Raw genomic sequence first — 21,974 nt, forward strand, 5'->3', positions numbered from 1 at the left:
AACTCTGGAGGATTAATAGAAAAAACACTCAAAAAATAGTAACAAGAAAGAAATGTATAAGATTATCTGGTCAGTATCATAAGTGGTATGTACAGCACAGTAGTTAGGAACACATTCTGGGGCACTTTAATACTTGGGGGTAAAACAGAGAACCCTTGCTCCTTGAAAAGAAATAGCTAATTTTCTTTGGAGTGAAATTGCCTGGGCTAAAACTGCAACCCTGTAACTTACTAGCTATGTTATTAAACCTCTCTGTGTATCAACTGTCTTATCTTTAAAATGGCAATAATAAGAGTTTCTATAGCAGTGTTATTGAGAGAATTACAATTCGTTAGTAACACAAGGTGCTTAGAATTGTGCCTAGAATGTAGAATGGGTTCAGTAAATGCCAACTATTACTTATAGTAAGAGTAGAAGTAGTTACTGTTATTACTTTATGAAAGGACACATTTTGTATTTTTTTAATCATAAAGAGAGCATAGCAACACTATGATCCTAACACTGAAGTAATCAAATTGTACTAACAAAACATTTTTTTAAGTGATCAATAGTATTTCATTGAATTATTATGAGAAATAACACAGCTGCCTGCATATTTGGTGACTCTTATCCATATACATGCATATACATTAAACATCAGCTGAATTTGGGAATCACTATATCACAGAAAATGATTACATTTAACTTCAAAATCCAGCAAGTGTTTATTAGGTTCCTACTGTGCTTTGCTATAGAAGATACAAAGAAAGTGTAAGACATAGCCCTCGAAATAGAAGTTCTTAGGGAAGCATATATAAAGATATATATTTAATGAGTAAATTGGAAAGCAAACAAAGGCAGAGTGCGAACTAGCACATGACTTAGCAGTATATCCCATATACCTATGTGTCACGGGAACTTAAGAGAGTGAAACGGGAAATGTGATTAATTTGATGATGTTTTATAAGTGAAATAAATCTTATGGAAATAAAAATTTTGGATGATGGCAATGGTATGAATTTATGTAACTAGGATTAATCTTGGTTCTTTAATTGAACAAAATTAACATCTAAACACTAGATGAACGAGAAGATTTACTTGTGCTTTTTCTGATGCTTCATGAAGGGATATTATTTCAGATCTCAAATATGCATTTTCTTCATGTTCTTTGTTGAAAGACACCTGCAAATTCTATAGGAGAAAAAAAAAAAGAATCTCTCTTTTTCTACACATAAGAGCTATTACATGTGTCTCTATCAAAATACTTAATTCTATTGTGGCCAGTACCAGTTCAGGTTCTAATGATATACATAGGTAAGTGTCTTACAAAGAATTAAAAAAAATTTTTTGATATCTTCAACTCCCAAAATTCTCTTTATTTAAAAATTATTTATCAAAACTATTAAAAATAGTCTTATATTGGGGTTCCAGAATTTGCCTAAAACCATAACCTAGATATTTACCTCACATCCTTATTTCAAAAAGGTTCTACTAAGATGAAATATTTGTTAGCTTATTTTATATACACATTTCTTCCAATGAGCAAGATCTTGTGATTTCAAAGAAACACATTCAAGGATCTTTTAAAATTAAAACAGGTGAAGATATTATCATCAAGGAATACCCGGGGGGTAGAACAGAAGAAAGTACCTTTGGTCTGTGAAAACAAATGTTCTCTGAGATGAGAGAAAGATGATAAGGATGTGAGCTGTGTGCTGGGTTGTACCTGACAGGTACAAATAGGGAAGGAACCAGTCTTCTATTTTTCCAGAAGTATCTCAGGAAAAGTAAACATCACATAACATCTACACCATGAGACTGATTTAGAAATGTATTAAGATATAAAAGTAGTAATATTTATTTTTATTTTAAGTGTGGTAAAATACACAACAAAATTTATCATTTTAACTATCCTTAAGCATACAGTTCACTTAAAAATATTTAAGGGTTAAGTTTAAGTTCAGTGGTATTAAGCACATACATTCAACTTGTTGTGCAACCATCACCAAAAATAGTTAAATTTCTTACATTTCATAAAAAAGTTACTTTAACATTTCATTTGCAATAGGTATAAAATACAAATAAGTCTCATTTTTGCCAATTCATCTTTTTCAAACTATAATAATCTGTATGAAGTGATTTATTTCCTAATATCCAGTTGACAACAGTTCTGAATATACAACTCATTTACACTGAAACTTTTTTTAATAAAGATTTTAGGAGACTAAGAAGGACTGTAAATCAACATGAGTGAGGGAATATAGAAGAGAAGAAAGAACACCTCAGTAAACTAAACCTCAAAACTTACCTTATTTTCTTCAACCAACTTGGAAATGAGGTCATCTCTAGAAACTAAAAACAAAAAAGTCCACGTAACTATGATAATAACTTACTCCAACTACATTGAAATTACACGGAATTTTTTTTTCCTGAGATTTGATTTAAAAAAATTTTTTTTCTAGCCTCTATTTTTCAAAAATAAGGGGAACACAAGTATTCCTATTATATTTTCATAGACCGTAAACTAAATCACTGAATTATCAAGAAACTAGTCCACGGTCACATGCAATGGTAAACGAGGTCACATCTTACTCCACGCACAGATGATGATGGGTTTCTAAGGGATTTCAAGCTGGGGAGGCACACAATCAAAAGCCTTTTGCTAGAGAGATTACTCTAACAGAGGCTCGATAAAGACAGGGAGACCAGTTTAGTAGCTGTTGCAGTAACCAAAGTGTAAAACGATGAGAACAGGCTCCAAGGTAATGACCATAGGGATGCAGAAGAAAAAGACTTGTGAAAAGCAAGCTGGGAGAACTGTCAGGACTTGGTGGCTGACTGGTGGGTAAAGGCAACGGATGAGCCAAGGGAAATACCTAGTGTGCAGACCTGGACAGTGGGGTGGATGGCGGACTTTGACTCAGCAGGGAACTGGGGGCGAGGAGCAGGTCTGGGGGCAGATGAGTGAGAGTGACTGTGGCACTCAGGCTTTCATCGTGTGTTTTGAGGTTCCTGCAAGGCATCCAAAGGCAGATGTTTAGTTGGCAGTAAGACACCGTCTGGAGCTCAAGAGGATGACATGGCAGGAAAAAAAGATTTAAAACCGCTCAGAGAGTATGTGTACACAGGGAAATTAAACCAAAGACAGAAATAGGGGAACAGTTTGTCACTGTATACTAGTAGCCAAAAGATACAAACTTTTCTGAGACTAATGTTTTTGGCTTCCTAGGAAATTCATAAAGATCTATCAGTTTTGTTTCACTAAATATTCTAAAGCCAGAAAATTATAAGACACACAAAAACCTCACATTTTATGTTATGATATACTCAGAAAAACTGTACTTCTTGAACATGAGTTCAAGACTCATTTTAAATAAATTCTAATTTAAAACATGTGAAGGATCAAAAAGATAAATTATATGATCTATTTGAAAATTCCACTAATCAAAGAAAGAATGAAAGGGGAGTGTTTATTTAGAACAGTTTAATCGCTTTAGTGTGTGTGTGTGTATATATATATATATATATATGCATATATGCATATGCTTATTGCTAATAAATACAATAAACAATTGTTAATAAACAATTGCATTTTAAAATTCATTGAAGCAAATATCTAAAGGCATTCCTTTTATTAATCTACTTAGAATAACTATTTGTACTTTAATAAAATTGCATGCATGTAAAGAATCTCTTATTCAATATGAAGCATACAGTTGGTATTTAGACAGGCTTCTTTTTCCTCATGTTAGTCTGAATTACTGCTGTTCTAACCTTAATTTTGTAATAGTCTTCCATATGTTATTATAAATTAAAAAATACAGCATTAATCCTTTAAGAAAGTAACATTTCAAAAAACCACTTAGTCAGAAGGACAATTAATTATCACAGAAAGATCTGTGTTTTAGTCCCAGCTATCCTATTTACTGTGGGTCCTTTGATACAGATCTTTTTATTCTTCGGTAGAATGGGGTATATTTTCTTATCTTTCTCCCAAGTTTGTTTTAAGGCTCAAATGGGATAATGTGTCAGTACCATAAAACATAATGTGTATTTTTGGAGGCATGCAATCACAGGAAGACAGAGAATTATCTTGGGGCATTATCAGTGAGAACTTCACAGACTAATTCACTACTCAACAACTATAAGGAAAATAAGTACTTTCTGATAAAAGCAGTAAGTCAAAACATTGAACGAATTACTCTTTGCTCCATGCTTTTTTTTTTCCTTCATAATTTTCATTTCCCTTTTGGTATCCCCTTGCCCCCATTACAGTCACAGAGCAGAGAAGCCATACTGGCAAGAACACTGGGTCCAAGTTAGAAGATCCAGGTTCAGGCCTCACTTCGCCATTTATTCATTTTGTAACTTTGGGAAGTGCAGATAGTTTTGTTTTTTACAGGAGATAATTTATGTGAAAGTTCTATGTAAACCCTGAAGTGTTATTCACGTGTGAGGTACTGCACTGTAACTCTGTGTGATCTCTATGATGAGATCTAACTGAAAACTGCTTTACAAGTATGCATTAACAAATAGTAGACTGATAAGGACTGTTGGATTGGAAGAAGCACAACTCTGAACAGCCTGGGATCAAGTCTAGACTCTTCCATTTCCTACTCAATCACCTTTAAGGACTTTTTTTTTTTTTAAACAGACATTTACTTATCTGTAAAATGACGAGTTAATCTAAACTCTCTCTAATGGTACCCTACAACCATCGGTTTCTACAAATACAAGTTAACCAAAATAGATTGATAACCTGACGAATGGAGAGATAGTTTGACATGACAAATGGTTAGAATCAGTAGGTGAGCAAGGACCCATGGTCTCAATTCCTTATTAGCATTCTATTACCAATATTCAGTCTAGAGTTCTAGAATCCAAATGTTCCAAAGTCTACAAACATTTAAATAAACCTGAAAAAAATCTAAATAATTAGTTTATAATTAAGAGGGTAAAATCCTATTTTATTACCAACATTCTCTTTTTTGTCTCAGTGCCAGATAGAAGGGAAGTCAGCAATTTTTTATATTCAGGTCTGTAGGAAGTATCAGTTAACACTGGCCACTTCGAGCATTTGGCACCTTCAGAGCTTTTGCATGAAATCTCAAAAGACTAACAAAGTGTAATTTCTAGCATCTATTTTCATACCTAGATCAGACTTGAGCTGTGAGGTAGCAGTCTCCAACTCCCCTTTTTGTTGTTGTTCCTGGGCCAGGACTTCTTGGGTGGTCTGAATAGAACTGCGTAGGGCAATGCAGTTTTGCTGCAAAATTTGCACCTGAAATTGTGTAAGAAAAACTCCTTTTCTGTAAGGTAAAGATTTCTAATAGATTACCTTACAGCACATGTGTAAGGCAGATTTTTCCAATATTAATGTTACTGGAGGAAGAAGGGGAGTTTATATGTTCCAGTTAAAGATCTCAACAGAGATCCAGAGGAACTTTCTGTGCACTCTTCAACACAGCAGTCACCAGCCACAGGTGACTGCTGAGCACTCGAAATGTGGTCAGAGTGAGTTAGGAACTGAATCTTTAGTTTTATTTAATTTTAACTAATTTAAACTTAAATAGTCACATGTGACTAGTGGCTACTACACTGGAAGTATAAGCTATAGAAATAAAGGATCATCTGCAAATTCCTTAAGTAGAATCCTTTTAATAATTCCACTGTAAAGGACAGCATTGGTTAAAATAATAAAGATTATGTGATCTAATTACAGATATTAGGATTTGAAACTACTAATTGCCTTAGATACTTAGAATTTAAATATTCTAAATTACATGTAGGTACTTCAAATAACAACTTTGATGAAGACAAAAATATTAAGCTAAAATAAATAAGGAGAATTGAAAACAGTAGTAAAAATGCATTCCTGATTATTTTACTTATTGGTGTTCTTTGCTGCAAATGTTACCTCAGCTTAATCTTTCTTTTCTACCCATGTCACATACCTATAACATGAGATTAGGGCAATGCCCTCCAAAATCAATTCTTGAAACAGAGATTGTATGGTGCAGGGGGAAGGATTCCTTCCCAGGAGCGAAGAGTTCACCTCTCTAAAGCCTGAGGCAAAATAACCTCTCTGTCCTTAGCTCCCTTATTCATAAATTCAGACTGTTGGACTGAATGGCATTAGAGTCCTTTCTTATTCTGCACTAAAATTTTAAAAATTGTAGTAAGAATATTAACAGAAGATTAATAAAGAAAAGCAAAGAATTTTATAAATCTGGAGGAACTCAGTGAAACTATAGGTTTATAGGTAAAACATCAGCTTTTCTCTTTTGGCTTCACTTTCTCAACATAAACAAGGAGAGACAATCTCTCTACCTGCTTCCGTTCCACCTCCACTGTTGATCCCATTTCTTGTATTTTGAGTAGCATGGCTGATCCGGATTTCTCAAGAGATTCCCTTAGGTGCTTCTCCTGAGACAGCTGTCTCCTTAGCTACAGAGCAACACTGCAGTTAGATGAGACCAAGGGAACTTCACAGCAGTTTAATAAAGATCAAAGTCACCATGAAAAGTTTACCAGACATGCCCTCTCACCCCCATTCTTCATTCATTTATGACTACTCAGAAACATGCCTTTGTTTCTCCCTAATGGGTAACATTGTAAGAAATGCAGAGTCAAATTTGTTACCCTCACTTCCTTAAGTATAAGTCTGTTTTCCAAATTGTGGGTCAAGACTCATTAGTAAATTGCAAGCAGCACTTGAAAAAGGAAAAAAAAAAAGAATAGAAAATATCAGTGCATATAGCAAATAGTAAGGAAGGAAGGGTAAGTACTGCTTGACGAAATGTTTGTGCATATGTATGTGTGTATAATGTTGCAGTGTAAAATATGTCATACAATGGATTGCTGCCAAAAAAAAAGTCTGAAAAATGCTAATACATCTTAGTATATGTATTTTCTGACTTTATTTTTTAATTCTTATTTTTCTATATTTTGATTTCTTTATCTATCTATCTCTATTTTTTATCCCTCAGTATTATAAACTTTCCTCTGAAAGCTGTTTCAATTTTGTATCAGAATTTAAAGGTCAAAACAAATAATGAAGTAATTGTTAAGTAGCAGACAAAACTGATACTCAGGAATTTGGGTACACTGTCCTTATTTCTACCAATAAATGACTATAAAATGAGTCAGATAAAAATATAAAGAAGGTTAAGAGTTTCTTTTATCATGAGGTAAAGAAATCCTTTTCAACTTAAATGGGTATTAAAATATGCTATTCCTTTTATAAAGTGATGTTAAATTGAAAGAAATTCTATGTTTAAACCTCATTAAAGATGACATAAGGCACACTTTATAACACTTCTCTACATTGTACATACATATTTTATGTTTTCTCAAAGGATGACATTTAAAGATTTTTAAACTTTTTAAAAATTGAAAAAAGATGAAGAATGTGCTGGCATGAAACTGTTAAAAGATACCTCATTTTAGAAATGTTCTATGATTTTCTTAATCATACCCCTAATGCTGAACGTTTGGGTATTTCCAGTTTTTCACTATTCTAAATAATGTTCTGCTGAAAGTGCTTGTGAATAAATTTTTCATTGAATTCCTGATTATTTCCTTGGGATAAATTCCTACAAAAGGAATCACTAGGTTAAAGGTATAAACATGTTTTAGACTTTTGATACATGTGTAATTTTCCTTCCAATTTTACTTTCTTACCAGTAGTATTTGACTAAATCTCATCAGCCCTATGGATCAACACTTTTAAGTCTTTGCTAATTTAATAAATGAAAAAGAACATCTTAATATTTTTTCATTTATTTAGTTCTCAGATTAAACAGTGTCTCATATGTTATTAGTTCTTTATATATTTTCTGAATTATTAGTTCTTATCCTTTGCCCTCTGTTTTGGGTTTTCCTTTTAAGTCAATTTAAGATCTTTAAAAGGGAAGATTATTAATTCTAATTTTGTTATATTAGTTTTGCTTTTTGGGTTTTTTAACATGTATAAGATTTTAATTTTTGTATGGTCAAGCCTACTGAGCTTTTTATAATCCTATTCCTTCTTTTCAAGCTTAGAAATTCCTTCCTTATCCAATGATCAGTCAAATAATCTTTTTTAAGAATGAGCCATAGTTTTTGGTTTTGGCTGTATTTCTCAGGTTTTATTTTAATATCAGATTACAATCATTTTAAATTTAAAGTAATATCATACACTTTTCTAAGCTCTGGATCAAACTATATAGTATAATTTGCTCAATATATAATTTAAGTGCTTTATAAAGGGAATCTTTATTTGATAATTATACTGCTGAGATATTCATTCTTAAGGCATTATTAAGGGCAATCAATCTATTTCATGTTCATCAGAATCATACTTTTTAATATTATATATACATACACATGATGTGTACATATATACATACATATTCTTCATCTCTTAGAAAGCTAAATACTGCATTTACTCTACTTTTGCATAGCCTTCTGTTTTGGGTTGAATTGTATCCCCCCAAAATTCATACACTGAAGCCCCAACTCCCAGTATCTCAAAATGTGACTGTATTTGGAGATAGGGCTTTTAAAGAGCTATTTAAGTTATGAGGCCACTGGGGTGGGCTCTAACCCAATGTGACTGGAGTCCTTAAAAGAAGAGGAGATTTGTACACAAAGAGACACCAGAGATGTGTGCAGAGAAAAGACCATGTGAGGACACAACAAAAAGGCAGCTACCCTCAAACCAAGGAGAAAAGACTCAGGAAGAAAACAAACCTGCCAATACCTTGATCTTGGACTTTTTACCTCCTAATGGTGAGACATAAATTTCCTTTGTTTAAGCTACCAAGTCTGTGGTACTTTGTATGGCAGCCCCAGCTGACTAATATGCCATCCCTGCTCCACATACTCTCAAAACGTCCCTGTTTGACAATGACAGGTCCTTCTGCAGGTCCTTGCTGAGTTCAACAAAAATTCAAGATTTCACCACAGCACCAAGAAACGAGGCTTTCCCAATAAAAAAAATAATGACAAGTGGCAATCCATTGGAGAGAGGACAGTCTTTTCAACAAATGGTGCTGGAACAAATGGACATACATATACACACACTCACATGAAAAATCTAGATACAAACCTCACACCTTTCACACAAACAAAAAACGCAAAACCTAAATGTAAAATGCTAAAGTATAAAACTTCTAAAAGATAACACAGCAGAAAAATCTAGGTGACCTAGGGTTTGGCAATGACATTTTAGATATAACACCAAAAGTACAATCCATGCAAAAAACAAATAAGTTGAACTTCATTAAAATTAAAAGCTTTTGCTCTGCAAAAGACAATGTTAAGAGAATGAAAAGAAAATCTACATATTGGGAGAAAACATTTGTAAAACACATATCGGATAAAGGACTGGTATTCAAAGTATAATAAAAAGAAACTCCTAAAACTCATCAATAAGAAAAAAATCCAGTTACAAAACGGGCAAATGATCTAAGATACCTCATCAAATAAGATATACAGATGGCAAATAAGCATATGAAAAGATGCTCAATATTACATGTCATTACAGAACTGCAAATTAAAACAAAATGCCACTATACATACACCTATTAGAATGGCAAAGATTCAATACACTGCCAACACCGAATGCTGGTGAGGGTGTGGAACAACAGGAACTCTCATTCATTCATTGCTGGTGGGAATGCAACGTGGTACAGCCACTGTAAGACAGGTTAGCAGTTTCTTAGAAAGCTAAACATAAGCTTACCATATGATCCATTAATCATGCTCCTAGGTATTTATCCAAATGAGTTGAAAATTTACGTCCATACAAAACTCTGCATATAAATGTTTATGGCAGCTTTATTCATAATTGCCAAAACTTGGAAGCAAACAAGATGACCTATGGTAGGTACATGGATAAACCATGGTATAGTTTATCAATACATATAACGGACTATTATTCAGTGATAAAAAGAAATGAGCTCTCAAATCATGAAAAGATGTGGAGGATTTAAATGCATATTCTAAGTGAAAGAAGGCAGTCCAAAAAGGCTACATACTGTGTGTTTCCAACTATAACAGAACTATAGATACAGTGAAAAGACCAGGGTTGTCAGGGGGTCAGGGGAAGGGAGGGTATGAGTATACAGAATACAGGGCATTTTTAGGGCAGTGGAACCATTCTGTACAATATTGTAATGATCAAAAAGTGAAACTTAATGTAAACTGTGGATTTAGTGAGAATATATCAATACTGGCTCATCAAATGTAACAAATGTACCAGAATAATACAAGATTTTACTAACAGAGGGAACTCTAGCAGTGGAAAGAAGGAATATGCACTCTGCTTCGGTGCAATTTTTCTAAAAACTTAAAATAGCTCTAAAAAGAGTCTATTAAAACATCCCAAATACTTTTTAAAAAGTGCTAAACTTAATATATTCCAACCGACAACGAACAATCATGCTTTTATCAGTAATTACTGGCGAATAAAGTACTCTACATAAGAGAATATTCCAGATAGTTACCACCTCAAAAACACTGAAATTTAAAATTTTTGAAATAGTTTTGCATGAGAATTTTCCTAAAAAGTATATCTATTTCTCTGTTTTGTATAATAGATTATTTTAGATATAATTGGATTCTGTCAAGGAATATTGAAGTTTTCAGGCCATTGTCAGGTATACTGATTTAGTGATTCTTCCAACTCTTTCACTGTTTTCAGCTCAAATTTTTAGCCCAACAAATTTTGGCAGCCACCTACTTCATAATTCCCAATCTGTTATCTACTTAAATTTAGGCTGAAACAAAAGTTTCAAGGTAAAATTAGACAAGCAGATTTGTTAAAAGCTTTTTATTCTAAACAACTTTAGTGTAAAAGGTCTTTGTATGAAGGCGTCCACTTAACCCTGGTATGTGGGCAACCGCATGAGTTTTGTGGTAACTACTTCCCCCCTGGCTCAGAGGGCATTTATTTTTTATTTCTGGTTACACGGCAGTTCTGAGGTGAAAGGAAGTCTTAATGTCACGTAAGGGCAGGTGTAACTTCGTGTGACATATGTTAAAAATCTTCCTAATGAACAGTCACATCTTTTCTTCTATGGTTTCTTTTCATTCTGTCTACCTTCTTGACTTCCCCTCTGCAACTGTAATCCTCCCCTCCAGCATCCTCTTTAACCTTACCTCCTGAATCTTAAGGTTCATTTTACGTTTTGTGGTCTTCAGTTCCTCTTCAATAATGGCTGAATTCTTCTAAAAATAGGAGAAAAGGTACTAAATAATCTGAAATAATAAGAAGAAGCTGTCTATAGGTATATCAGTTCAAATCTAGACTTTTTTGGGGCAACCTATAAAGGCTACTCTGACTATGGTTATAAACACTTCTGACCGAGTCTGGAGTAATTATTACAATGAGCTATTTAAAGTTATTTTATTACTTTGATTCATGACTTCTATCATTTCCCCTTTTAGATCATTAAAAAAAGATTAATCACAAGTACCTCCTATGTAAAATTCAATAATCAGAGGAAAACCTGGTAATTGCTAGACATTTTTCTTACAGGGTATATTCCTATTTTTTTAAACTATACTATTTCTTCTAGCCTCAAATATTACCTGTGCTTAGGAGTTGAGGATGAAAAAACACAGCTTTCACTATTTATTCTTTTATATTATCATTAATGTGGCACCACAACTTCGGATGTAAAACCTCAGCTGTCTTTACCTTCTTCCCTCCCTTCAGCCCCTGTTCAGGACCATATTCTAGTATATTTCTTCACAGAAGAGCCCTCATTCCTTTCAAAATGCCACAACCACAGCTAAGACCTAATAAGGTTTATGCCTCAAATAATGTGATGGACTCCTAACTGGTTTTCCTCTCTCCAGCCTCTTCTGTAATTGATGCTCTATACTGCTACTGGATTATTTTTTCCTGTTTTCATTATGTCACTTCCTTATCAAAAATCTTAATCACTCCTTGTAGGATCAGGCCCAGCTACTGACTATTCTTGATTCTGAGATCCTCTGTGATGTTATCCTGAGTTAGTTTACAACTTATTTCACACAATCAAAGCCTTATTCTGTGAGGCTACTTTATGCCCTTCCCCCGAACTGCACCTAGTGGAAAGATCTAGGTTCAAATCTGAGTTACTGGAAGAAGACAGGGAAGTGTTATCTTGGAGAAGTGACTTCTCTCTGGGCCCCAGTACTCTCATCATTAAAATAGGGACCATAATATTCGTCCCTTGAGGTTTTGCAGAGATTAAACAAAATAACATATTTTAAACAACATAACATCTATTATAGTGCCTGGCCTGGAGAGAAAACAGATTCATTAGTTTCTTTCCTTAGTCTTTATTTTTTGCTGCCTGTGTGTGTGTTCTCTGAAAAGTTCTCATCTCTCTTCTTTGGCTTCTAAAGGTTCTGCTCAAGTCCTGTCTCTTTCTTGAAGCCTAGCCAATCTATTCTAGACAGGACACATGTACCTTCTCTCAACAGGACACATTTAACTTCTCAAACCCCCTGAACACAAAACACTTAGTTGGCAATATTCACTTATTGTCCTATACCGTCCTTTAACACTTCTTATAACCTTATTTTTTCTCTTTAGTTTTTCCTGCTATGCCTTGTTTTCCCAGCTAGTATATGAGCTCCTGAAGAGCACAGACCCCTTCATATCCCTGGACCCTCAGTCACATGTAAAGGGTAAGGAATCTATAAATACCCAATTACTGATAGCACACAATGTTGTAGGTTATGGAAGTAGATAAATTTCAAATGTCAAAAATCCTCAAATCAACATCACCTATTTTGAAAAGTCAGTTTTATGGGCCTGTTGCCTCCTCCAGCCAACACAAAACAATGAATTTGTATTTCAGAACCCTGGACTCTAACCTTGGTCTCTGAGGCAAGCTCCAGAGTGGCGGTCAACCTTTGCACCTCGTCTTGGGCCCTGTCTTCTTCCTCTTTCACATCTCGCAGTTGCTGGCGCAAGTTCATCACTTCCAGCTGCAGTAGCTTCAGGTCCTTGGAGTGCTCCTCCTGTATTGAATTCAGTCGATCCTTCAGAAAAGCTACCAGACAGCACAGGAGGGTCATCGAGCAGTTGAGAGGAGGTCAGGAAAGGAAAAGAATCATAAGCTCATCAAGCACCCACACAGGACCAAATTTCTGATGATTCTCTCCTCTCCATACCTGTTTTCTGTGGATTCAAATCCTTTTCAGTCTGCAGACGAAAGATGTTCATCTTCAAGGACTGGATGAGGCCTTCTAGACGGCACATTCGATTTACCAGAAATTCACAGTTCTTCCATAAAATATCTGTTTTTCCTGAACAAATTATTTCATTCTGGATAGGACTAATGATGTTCTGGCTCATAGGCTCTTCCACATATTTTGCAGTTTCCAACTGGCCTCTGGACAAAGATCCCGATATAATAATATTACATGGTAATCCCAATCATCAAGTCAATGTAACATTTCTACTGAGAATAAAAATTAGATTCTTTAGTTAATAAGTATGTTACCACCTCCAAATTTAAATATAGAGAGCACTATTAGGTAAAGAGGATGAGACCAACATGGGGTGAGTAAAGATCACTGACTTTTTAATGGTTATTTTAATTTAAATTTTTTGTAAACTTATTTTGTATGTAAAAACAAGTGATATATACATGTTAAATGCTAATTCTGTAATAGTGAACTGAGAATTAAACTTAGCATGAAGACAATATATTCACATGCTTTTTAGAAAATTTTTAAACAAGGTCACAATAAACATTCCTATTTTGTTCTAACATGAACAATGTCGCAAACTTAATCTTTAAACTGAAGAGTTATTATTCTATGGGTGCTATAATACTAACTATACAAATTTTAGATCTTCATAAGGGACATTCAGGAAACATATATGTAATTTTAAAGAAAATCACACCAGTAAACTCAATGTTGGCTGCTTAACCACCCAGATTCCTCAGGCCATTGATAATCTAACTTTTAATTGCAAAACCTTCCTCAGCAGCACAAATAAAAAAACACAGTTCTTTTTTTGAGTACCACATTCTAAATTATGAATTTTTTTAAGACTTAACACCTCTCTTTTAATTTACAATAAATCTGGAGAAAGAAAATACAGACATTATTGGCATGAATCAAGTTTAGATGTTCACCTTAACTAATATCAAAGTTTGTTTTTGATTTTTAAAAAAGGACCAAATTTTTTCTAATTATGTAAAAAATTATATTTTGTTTTTAATCAAGTATTAAGGATGAGTGGGATATCAAAGTGTGTGCATCTAATTAACACACTGTAAGTATCTGCTTAGAATAACAGTGGTAGTAGCTGTAATACAGAAGGACAACTCTTTAACTTGCATGTATTTTCTAATTAATATTCTAATGGAAACATATCTCAATTCTTTTCTAAATATCTATTTCATCTGCCAAACCACCCACATTGTGACTCCTTATTGGTAACCAACGAAGCAAAATTCTTCAACTTACAAAGATGTTATTCATTTTTCATTTGTTACCTTTTTTCACCAAAGTCCAACATTATTAGGTCATCCCTCAGAGAACTGGTCTGTTCCTCAACTATTCTCATCCTTTGCTGAAGTACCGTGAATGTTTCAGAAGCTGTAGCATTGATGTGGGTTGGAGAGAGGACTGGTCTGGACATTGTAGTTTCCATTTGCACCTGAGATTAAAGTCACAATATTAGTGTAGTAGGTTCTATTACTGTTCAAAATAGTCACTGCTCCTTCATGTGGAGGATTATACACCCCTGTCCTGTTGAGCTTGGAAATGGCCATGTATTCTGCTCTGGTCAATTAAATGCGGATAGAAGCCTTAAGAGCCAACTTGTCATTCATCATCTTTCTTTTTTCCCTTCTCCATGAGATGAGCAACATCCCAGATAGGGCCTGCTCCATGTGCCAAGATCCCAGAGTAAAGATGACATGAGCAGAGTCATGACACATCCATGACATACAATGTGAGCGAGCAAGAAACTTATGTTGTTACAAGCCACAGATTGTTTGGTAGTTTGTTATTGCATCACAATGCAGCCTATCCTGTCTGCTACTATTAGACATACCCTTGCACCTATGACTTGGCTGAGGGAGTTATTACCTCTTTCATTACCAGCCATTTTCATTTTAACATATTCCCATCCAACATTTCTGGGGGGAGGGGGCTCTATAGTACTTGGATCTCTGAGCAGCTGTCATAAAATAATTTACCAACTACCTTGAAGCAGTTACTTTTAAAAATGATTTCCAGACTTAACTTCATAGCAAAGACTCTTCTATAGCTACTGACATCAAATTTCCTGACTCTTCCCCCAAGACTATATGAGAATAAATGGGAATAGGGAGACTACTTGTTTAGGTATTAGCGACAGAAGCAGAATTAGCTTATAGGTAGTCCCAGAATTTAAATGAATCATGTGCCTAAAGTTCAATGACAAGATCGTTGGTGGAAACCTTAAGGATATTTTCCTGCAATTCTATCTTGTGGACATTTCTACACTAATCCAACTGTAAACTTTAACCATCACTAGCAATAGTTTACCTATGGTAATGTGCTCACAAAGGCCCCACTTGGGATATTAGTAACAAACCCTTCTCCCCCACATGCTGTGTAATCAGGTATCTCTCCTCCCCCCTCCCTCCCAGGCAATGGGAGTAGGGAATCCCTCATGTTCAAGTCACTGAAGGTGGTCCCTAGAGCCCCAGGGAAGGGATTAAAGAAGTCAAAACTGGTGGCAGGATTTAAGGGGGCAAGAAGCATGACTAGGGGTTGTGGAGAGGCTGAGCTTCTTGCCAATATAACACTGCTACAGCCACTGAGGACATTTCTTCATTCTGAAATGGCTCTTCAATCACATTCTGTCTTTCCCCCACAGTCCCAAAGAATGGTCTTTCTATTTCTCTCTTTATATTAAAAAAATTTTTTTGAGGAATAGTTGACAAATATAACTGTATATGTTTAAAGTGCACAACATGATGATTTGATACACATATACCTTGTAGAATGGTTACCAAGATCAAAATAATTAACACATTTACATAATTAACAATGTCACATAGTTAACATAGTTAACTTTTTTGTGTGTGGTAAGAATGCTTAAAGATCTACTCTTAGCAGTTTTCAAGTATACAATACCATATTATTAACTACAGTCACTATGTTATACATTACATCCTCAGAAATGTCTTATTTGAAAAGGCAACCTACAGAATGGGAGAAAATATTTGCAAACCATACAACTGATAAAGGGTTAATATCCAAATTATATAAAGAACTCATACAAGTCAGAAGCAATAAAAGAAACAATCCAATTAAAAAATGGGCAGAAGGTCTGAACAGACATTTTTCTAAACAAGATATACAGATGTCCAACAGGTACATGAAAAGGGCTCAACATCACTAATCATCAGGGAAATGCAAATCGAAGTCACAGATATCAGCTCACATCTGTTAGAATAGCTATTATCAAAAAGACCACAAATTACAAATGTTGGCAAGGATGTTGAGAAAAGGTATCACTCACATACTGTTGGCGGGAATATAAAATGCTACAGTCAAGACAGACGACAGTACAGAAGTTCCTCCAAAAGTTAAAAATTGAATTACCATGTGATCCAGCAATCCCACTCCTGGGAATATATCCAAAGAAACTGAAATCAGTATCTTGAGGAGATATCTGCATACCCATGTTCACTGCATCATTAGTCACAATAGCCAAGATATGGAAACAACCTAAATGTCCTTCAGTGGATGAATGGATAAAGTTGTGATTTACGTATAAATGGAATGTTAATCAGCCACACAAAAGGAAATCCTGCCAATGGCAGGATGAATCTGGAGGGCTTTATGCTAAGTGAAATGAGCTGCACAGAGAAAGAAAAATTGTGTAATGTACCACTTATGTATGGAATCTAAAAACCAAACAAAAATCTGATTTCATAGAAACAGAATAAAAGAATGGTGGTTGCCAGGGCCTGGGTGGAGGGGCAAATGGAATGATGGTACAAATGATTGTACAAAGGGTACAAATTTTTTTTATTCTTATTTTAATGCTTCTGGCCAAGATTTTTCTCCTTTATGCGCCTCTATAAAATAGAATGCATTTCTGACACACTCAATCTTTTCGAATTCTTTAACAGATTTTGTTAGCAATCAGCTTAAGGACATGGGTTAAAGAAGTTATCTTCTATTAATTCCTTTTCATGTTTTCAATTCATTGTTGAAGAGAAAGACAAAGGCACACGCAAATGTTAAAAGAACCTTTGGATGCACAAAGATTTGAAATAAGGTTCATCTACATTTCTGAAAAAAGCCAGGTTTGGAGATTCTTGCTCAAGTTACTACATGGGCCAGGACAGTGTTCCTCAGGTAAGAGGAAGAAGAGCCTCTAAGGCCGATCCTAAGGCTGGTTCTGCTGCCATGAAACCAGGGCTCAGGTGGGTGAAACACCAATTGTAGGGGGTGGGGAGAAAACGGAGGGGTAACAATGGAGAGACACCACATGGGTTTACCCTCCATCCCATTTTCTGTCACCTGCTGTCTGGCTAATCTCAACACAGAAGTAAACCAGGCCTGGGATCGGGACAAAAAGTGCAGAAACGGCGTTCAGTGGGGTTTGCGACAGACAGCTGGCTCCTTTGTCCTCTCTCCAAGAGACGCTGAAAGTTCACGTCTGCACCCTCTCTTACAGCTGGCATGCCCCCATGAAAATGAGACTTTAGGCAGAAGTTTGTAAGAAGCTTCTGGGAAGACTTCTTTTTGTCTGATAAAAAGAACAGAAATGATAGCACCTCTCCTTTCCTTCCCTGTATGATGCCCACAGCTCTAAGGGCTCTCTTTAAGTCAGCCATGCAGCGCCTCACTTTTAAATATAAACAAAGAACCAGGGATCACCAGCACCTGAGAAACAAGGAAAAAGGCCAAGGAAGCTTAGATTAACCCTCCCCCCACCAAAACCAGTTACCTCCAAACTTTGCTTATGTGAGAAACAATAAACTTTAGTTTAGTCACTCTTTCCTGTTGCAACAAAAGCATTCCTGGTACACTGTAGTCCCAAGCAACCATTGGTACAGAAACCAGAAGGAGGTAGAGGAAATGACAAGCAGTGCCAGAGGGGAGAGGGGAGGGCAATTTTTGTGACAACCTGTTAGGCCCAGGAAGCTGGTTATGATTTAAAGGATTGTCTCTATTGATCTATGTCAGAAGTCTGACACATAATACTAACACATATATCAAAGTCCATTTGGGGAAAAAAATACAGAAAATGGAGTACAAGTTTCCCGTATGTTTTTAATAAGTTGCAGATTCCCACCTAAAATGTTTTCATGTAATTGTTGAAATGTCATAGTTTTGTCAATATTTCCCTAAGGTACCTATAATATGCATAAAATGCTTACATTACTTTACAGGGTGTGTGTGTGTGCATTCAGCCATAAAAACAAGATGAAAAACGATTCAAGTCAAATTGCTTCATTTATTTAAAAAAGAAAGCCTATAAATGTGTGGGTAAGAATTTGGTTTGCATCATCACTTATGCCCACCTGAACCTGATCTATAATGGTGCTTCTCAGGCTTCTGGAGAGAAAAATACACTCAGACAAAAAGGAATAACAATCTTGGCCCCCAGCCTCTGAGGGGGAGGAGGTTTATACAAAATTCACCCTCACGAAGGAGAGAGGAGGTGCCTGGGACACTGATTGATGGTGGGCAGGGGACAGAGCTTTTTGAGTGAAATTCATGGTGTTGTCCTTGAAATACCCTCTCAGTCAATCACTGAGGTTCAAGTCATCAAGTCAATTCAAAAACTAAACAAGCCAATCTACCCTTTGAGGATTTACTAAAAACAGGTCTCAGGGTTAGCTGAAAACTCTTCTTCCCCAACACCTCTGCACATGAGGAAAAAACAAACAATGTTAAGGTCAGGAGAGTCCTCAGAAACAAAGAAGGAAGCAAGGGTGGCCCAGCAGCAAGAGCAGGGCAGCCTCCCTACCCACCAGGAAGTGTGAGAACCTGGGAGCCTGCTAAAGGAAGAGTAAAGTAATGACTCTACTGAGTTGGGGTTCAGAGTCAGGAGAGATTCTCATTTTCACTGCAGTTTACTCATACCCCTGCTGGTGATAAGTGCAATGGAGAAAAAGTAGGAAAGAGAATGGGATGGAAGCTGTGGAGCAGGCTTCCATTTTAAACAATGGGCAAAGAAGGCCTCACTATGATGGCATTTAAGCAAAGACCTGTGAAGGAGGTGCAGGAGTGAGACATGCAGATATATGGGGTACAGAGAGGTCCAGAAAGAGTGACACAGTGTGCAAAGGCCCTAAGTCAGAATGCCTGATGGATCCACAAGCAGAAAGGAGGTCAGTTTGACTAGAGGGGACAAAGTGAAGGAGAGAACAGTGGGAGACGAAGTCAGAGGGTAATAACAGGACCAGGCTACATGGAGCCTTAAAGGCCATTTCCCTCTCAGTAAGCCAATGGAGGGTTTAGAGCCAAGGAGTGCTGTGATCTAACTTACCTTTTAACTGAATCACTCTGGTTAGATAGTAGCTGGACCAAGATGGTGGAAGGACAATCGCAGAAGCTGGAAGACCTGTTGGAAAGCTACTACAAGAATCCAGGTAAGATGCCGCCAGCTAGGATCAGGGTGACAGCAATGGAACAGCAAGAAGTGGTCAGAACCCAGACATATTCTAAAGATAGGTTTGTTTGGCTGACAGATTAGATGAGAAAGGAAGCATTGGAAGGATGGTGTTGCCATTAATTGAGACAATGGAAGCCTGTTAGGAAGAACTAGTTTCAGGTGGGAAGATTTAGAGTCGTTTTGGAAATGTTAAATTTAAATTAGGAAAGATGCCAATACATGATTGAACTTGTAGATCTGGAAGTAGGGGGAAAAGGTGGACTGGAGACGTTAAGTTCTGAAGCTGTCAAAATATATATGGCTTTTAAAGCCACGGAGGCTAGTTAGTAGAGAACAGAAACGATTCAGAGACCTAGTCCTGGGCGCTCCAGGATTAACGAGTCAGGAACATAAGGAGTGTCTGTGTGTTCAAGCCAGACTAACCAGAGCTTCGCCTCAGGTCAGATTCTTAATCATCTTGTATCTTTAGAGACTTGCACAGTACGTGGAACATTACGAGTGGCTAACAAACAGGGGAATAGTTCAACAAAAACTTAATGTTCTAGCATAATTTGAACGAATGTTAATTCCTGACAGCTGCATTCTAATAAACAGGCCACAGAGATTAATTGGTAGCAAACCAACCAACCAACCAACAACTATTAACGTCGAAATGGCTTTCCCAGGAAACTATAACCTCCAACCTAACATAAATAAGGAAAAGTTGGATGGAGACTTATCTGAAGACCATCGCCGGCGGCTAGCCTTCCTCCTTCCGCTGGAGGCCAATGCAAACCTCGCTCCAAAACGGTTTCACCGGCAACCAGTGCAGACACGCCCTAAATCAGGACCCGGGATCCAGAGGGCGAGACTAAACTCCGCCAGCGAGCGGAGAAGGCGGCAGAGAGAGGTGACCCCGGGCTTATCTGAGCCGCCGACTCTCCCCCGGGGCCCGGCAGCCTCACCCCACAGTCCGCCTGTCCGCCTGTGGCTCTGTCCTGCAGCAGGCGTGCTGGTTTCCATGGAACTAAGACAGCGCTTTAAACCAACCCGCTCCCCGGCGCGGTAGCTCCCGTACGCAGGCGCAGCCGTGGCAGGGCATGCCGGGAAGCGCAGTTTTCCCGGCCCTGGAGGGCCCTCCGCCCGGGGCGGGACCCAGGCCGGAATCCAGCGGCGCGCACGGAACGCGCGGCCCCGTGACCCGGATGACGACACGGCTCCATTGTGCTCGCGAGCGGGGCATGCCGGGATAGGTAGTTTCCGCCCACTGCTCCCCGGAGGTCCTACGGCGTCCGCTTTGCCGAGTTAGTCCCATCTGGGTGACCCTGCGGCGTTCGGATAAATTGACAAACGCTCACCTGACAGCAGGCCAGAGTCCAAGATTAGAAGACATATTTAGTTTTAAAAGGACGAAAGTGTCAAGTAACTTCTGAACGATAGGAAAGTAAGATTTTGTTAAGGAGCATAAAAAAATGGTAAAAATACCAAGCTCATTCTTCTCTTTAAAGGAAAAAACCCAGCCCCTCTTCATCCTCGTTCACGATGGCCAGACTGAGAGTAAAACATATGGAATCTGCTCTCCTCTTTTGTCTCTTCAGCATAATCTGTTTCTTGCCTTGTCTACAGGTAAGTGACTAGGTGTTTCTAAATTAGACTGTGAGTAGCAAAGAAACGAGAGAGCACTGAAAATAAAACTGCAGTCGTTTCTGAGTTGTTTTGCTGTAAGAGCCGGAATTCACACTTGCGAAGTCTCCTACAGTGAAAAGACAGCACGGCTTTGCCTTAGGTCGCTGCTCAGAACGCCTTTTACCACCACCAGGGCAATTAAAGCGTTCGTCTTGTTTCCCTGGGGGCGCAGCTGAGAATAATTTAAGCCCACAAATGATTGCAGTAGGACCTGAGATGAGTCCTCGTGTGCTTAGCAAGTGGCTGGTTGAATTGATCTGGCTATTCTCATTCTACTGATAGCCGAGCCTCATCGTGAAAGGAGAGATTGTCCATCAAGCCACAGCTGTAAGACATATTCATCAAACTGTGAGCCCATCCGGTCAAAGATAAATCAGCATCGCATACATTATTCAGGTGAAGGGACCAAACAAGCTTTTAATATGAAAACTGGGAGAGTATTTCAGAGCGTCAATTCAAAGAGCCAATTACTTTCTCAGTACGTACATTTCCTCTTGCGATGACCTCTGATTTATCGGTGGAGATGAGGGATATGTGTATGCACTCCACAGATAATCTACACACTTAAGTGTAATGAGAGTTTTTACCTTCTTCAATCTCCGTATTAAGCAGCAGTCAGGGAGCCAAACTGATTAATTTAGTGTTTTTAATTTATTTTCCTCTGTCTACCACCTGGCAAACTACACAAGAACTTAAGTCAAGC

General features: G+C 37.1%; 1 protein-coding gene across 7 annotated transcripts in view; it reads right to left on the reverse strand.

The window, feature by feature from the left end:
* CCDC150 (coiled-coil domain containing 150) overlaps positions 1-20,743 on the reverse strand; it is a 62,287-nt gene extending 41,544 nt beyond the window's left edge. For 3 of the 7 annotated variants that reach the window (XR_012072829.1, XM_015249313.3, XM_015249312.3), the window contains exons 1-9: positions 20,551-20,724; positions 14,472-14,635; positions 13,135-13,355; positions 12,835-13,013; positions 11,125-11,193; positions 6,310-6,426; positions 5,131-5,260; positions 2,288-2,331; positions 1,078-1,170 (exon numbers count right to left, since the gene is read on the reverse strand). Coding sequence is in view for 6 of the 7 variants with exons in the window: in XM_015249313.3 (XP_015104799.1) it covers positions 1,078-1,170; positions 2,288-2,331; positions 5,131-5,260; positions 6,310-6,426; positions 11,125-11,193; positions 12,835-13,013; positions 13,135-13,355; positions 14,472-14,629 (1,011 nt within the window). In the remaining variant the exon portion in view is untranslated. Of the gene's footprint in view, positions 1-1,077; positions 1,171-2,287; positions 2,332-5,130; positions 5,261-6,309; positions 6,427-11,124; positions 11,194-12,834; positions 13,014-13,134; positions 13,356-14,471; positions 14,636-19,480; positions 19,502-20,550 lie in introns of those variants that run through there. The other 4 variants (XM_072961533.1, XM_072961532.1, XM_031678057.2 and 1 more) reach the window with 4 other exon arrangements.
* Between the last annotated feature and the right edge of the window lie 1,231 nt (positions 20,744-21,974).

Source organism: Vicugna pacos, chromosome 5 (assembly GCF_048564905.1).
Source record: "Vicugna pacos chromosome 5, VicPac4, whole genome shotgun sequence".
NCBI lineage: Eukaryota > Metazoa > Chordata > Mammalia > Artiodactyla > Camelidae > Vicugna > Vicugna pacos.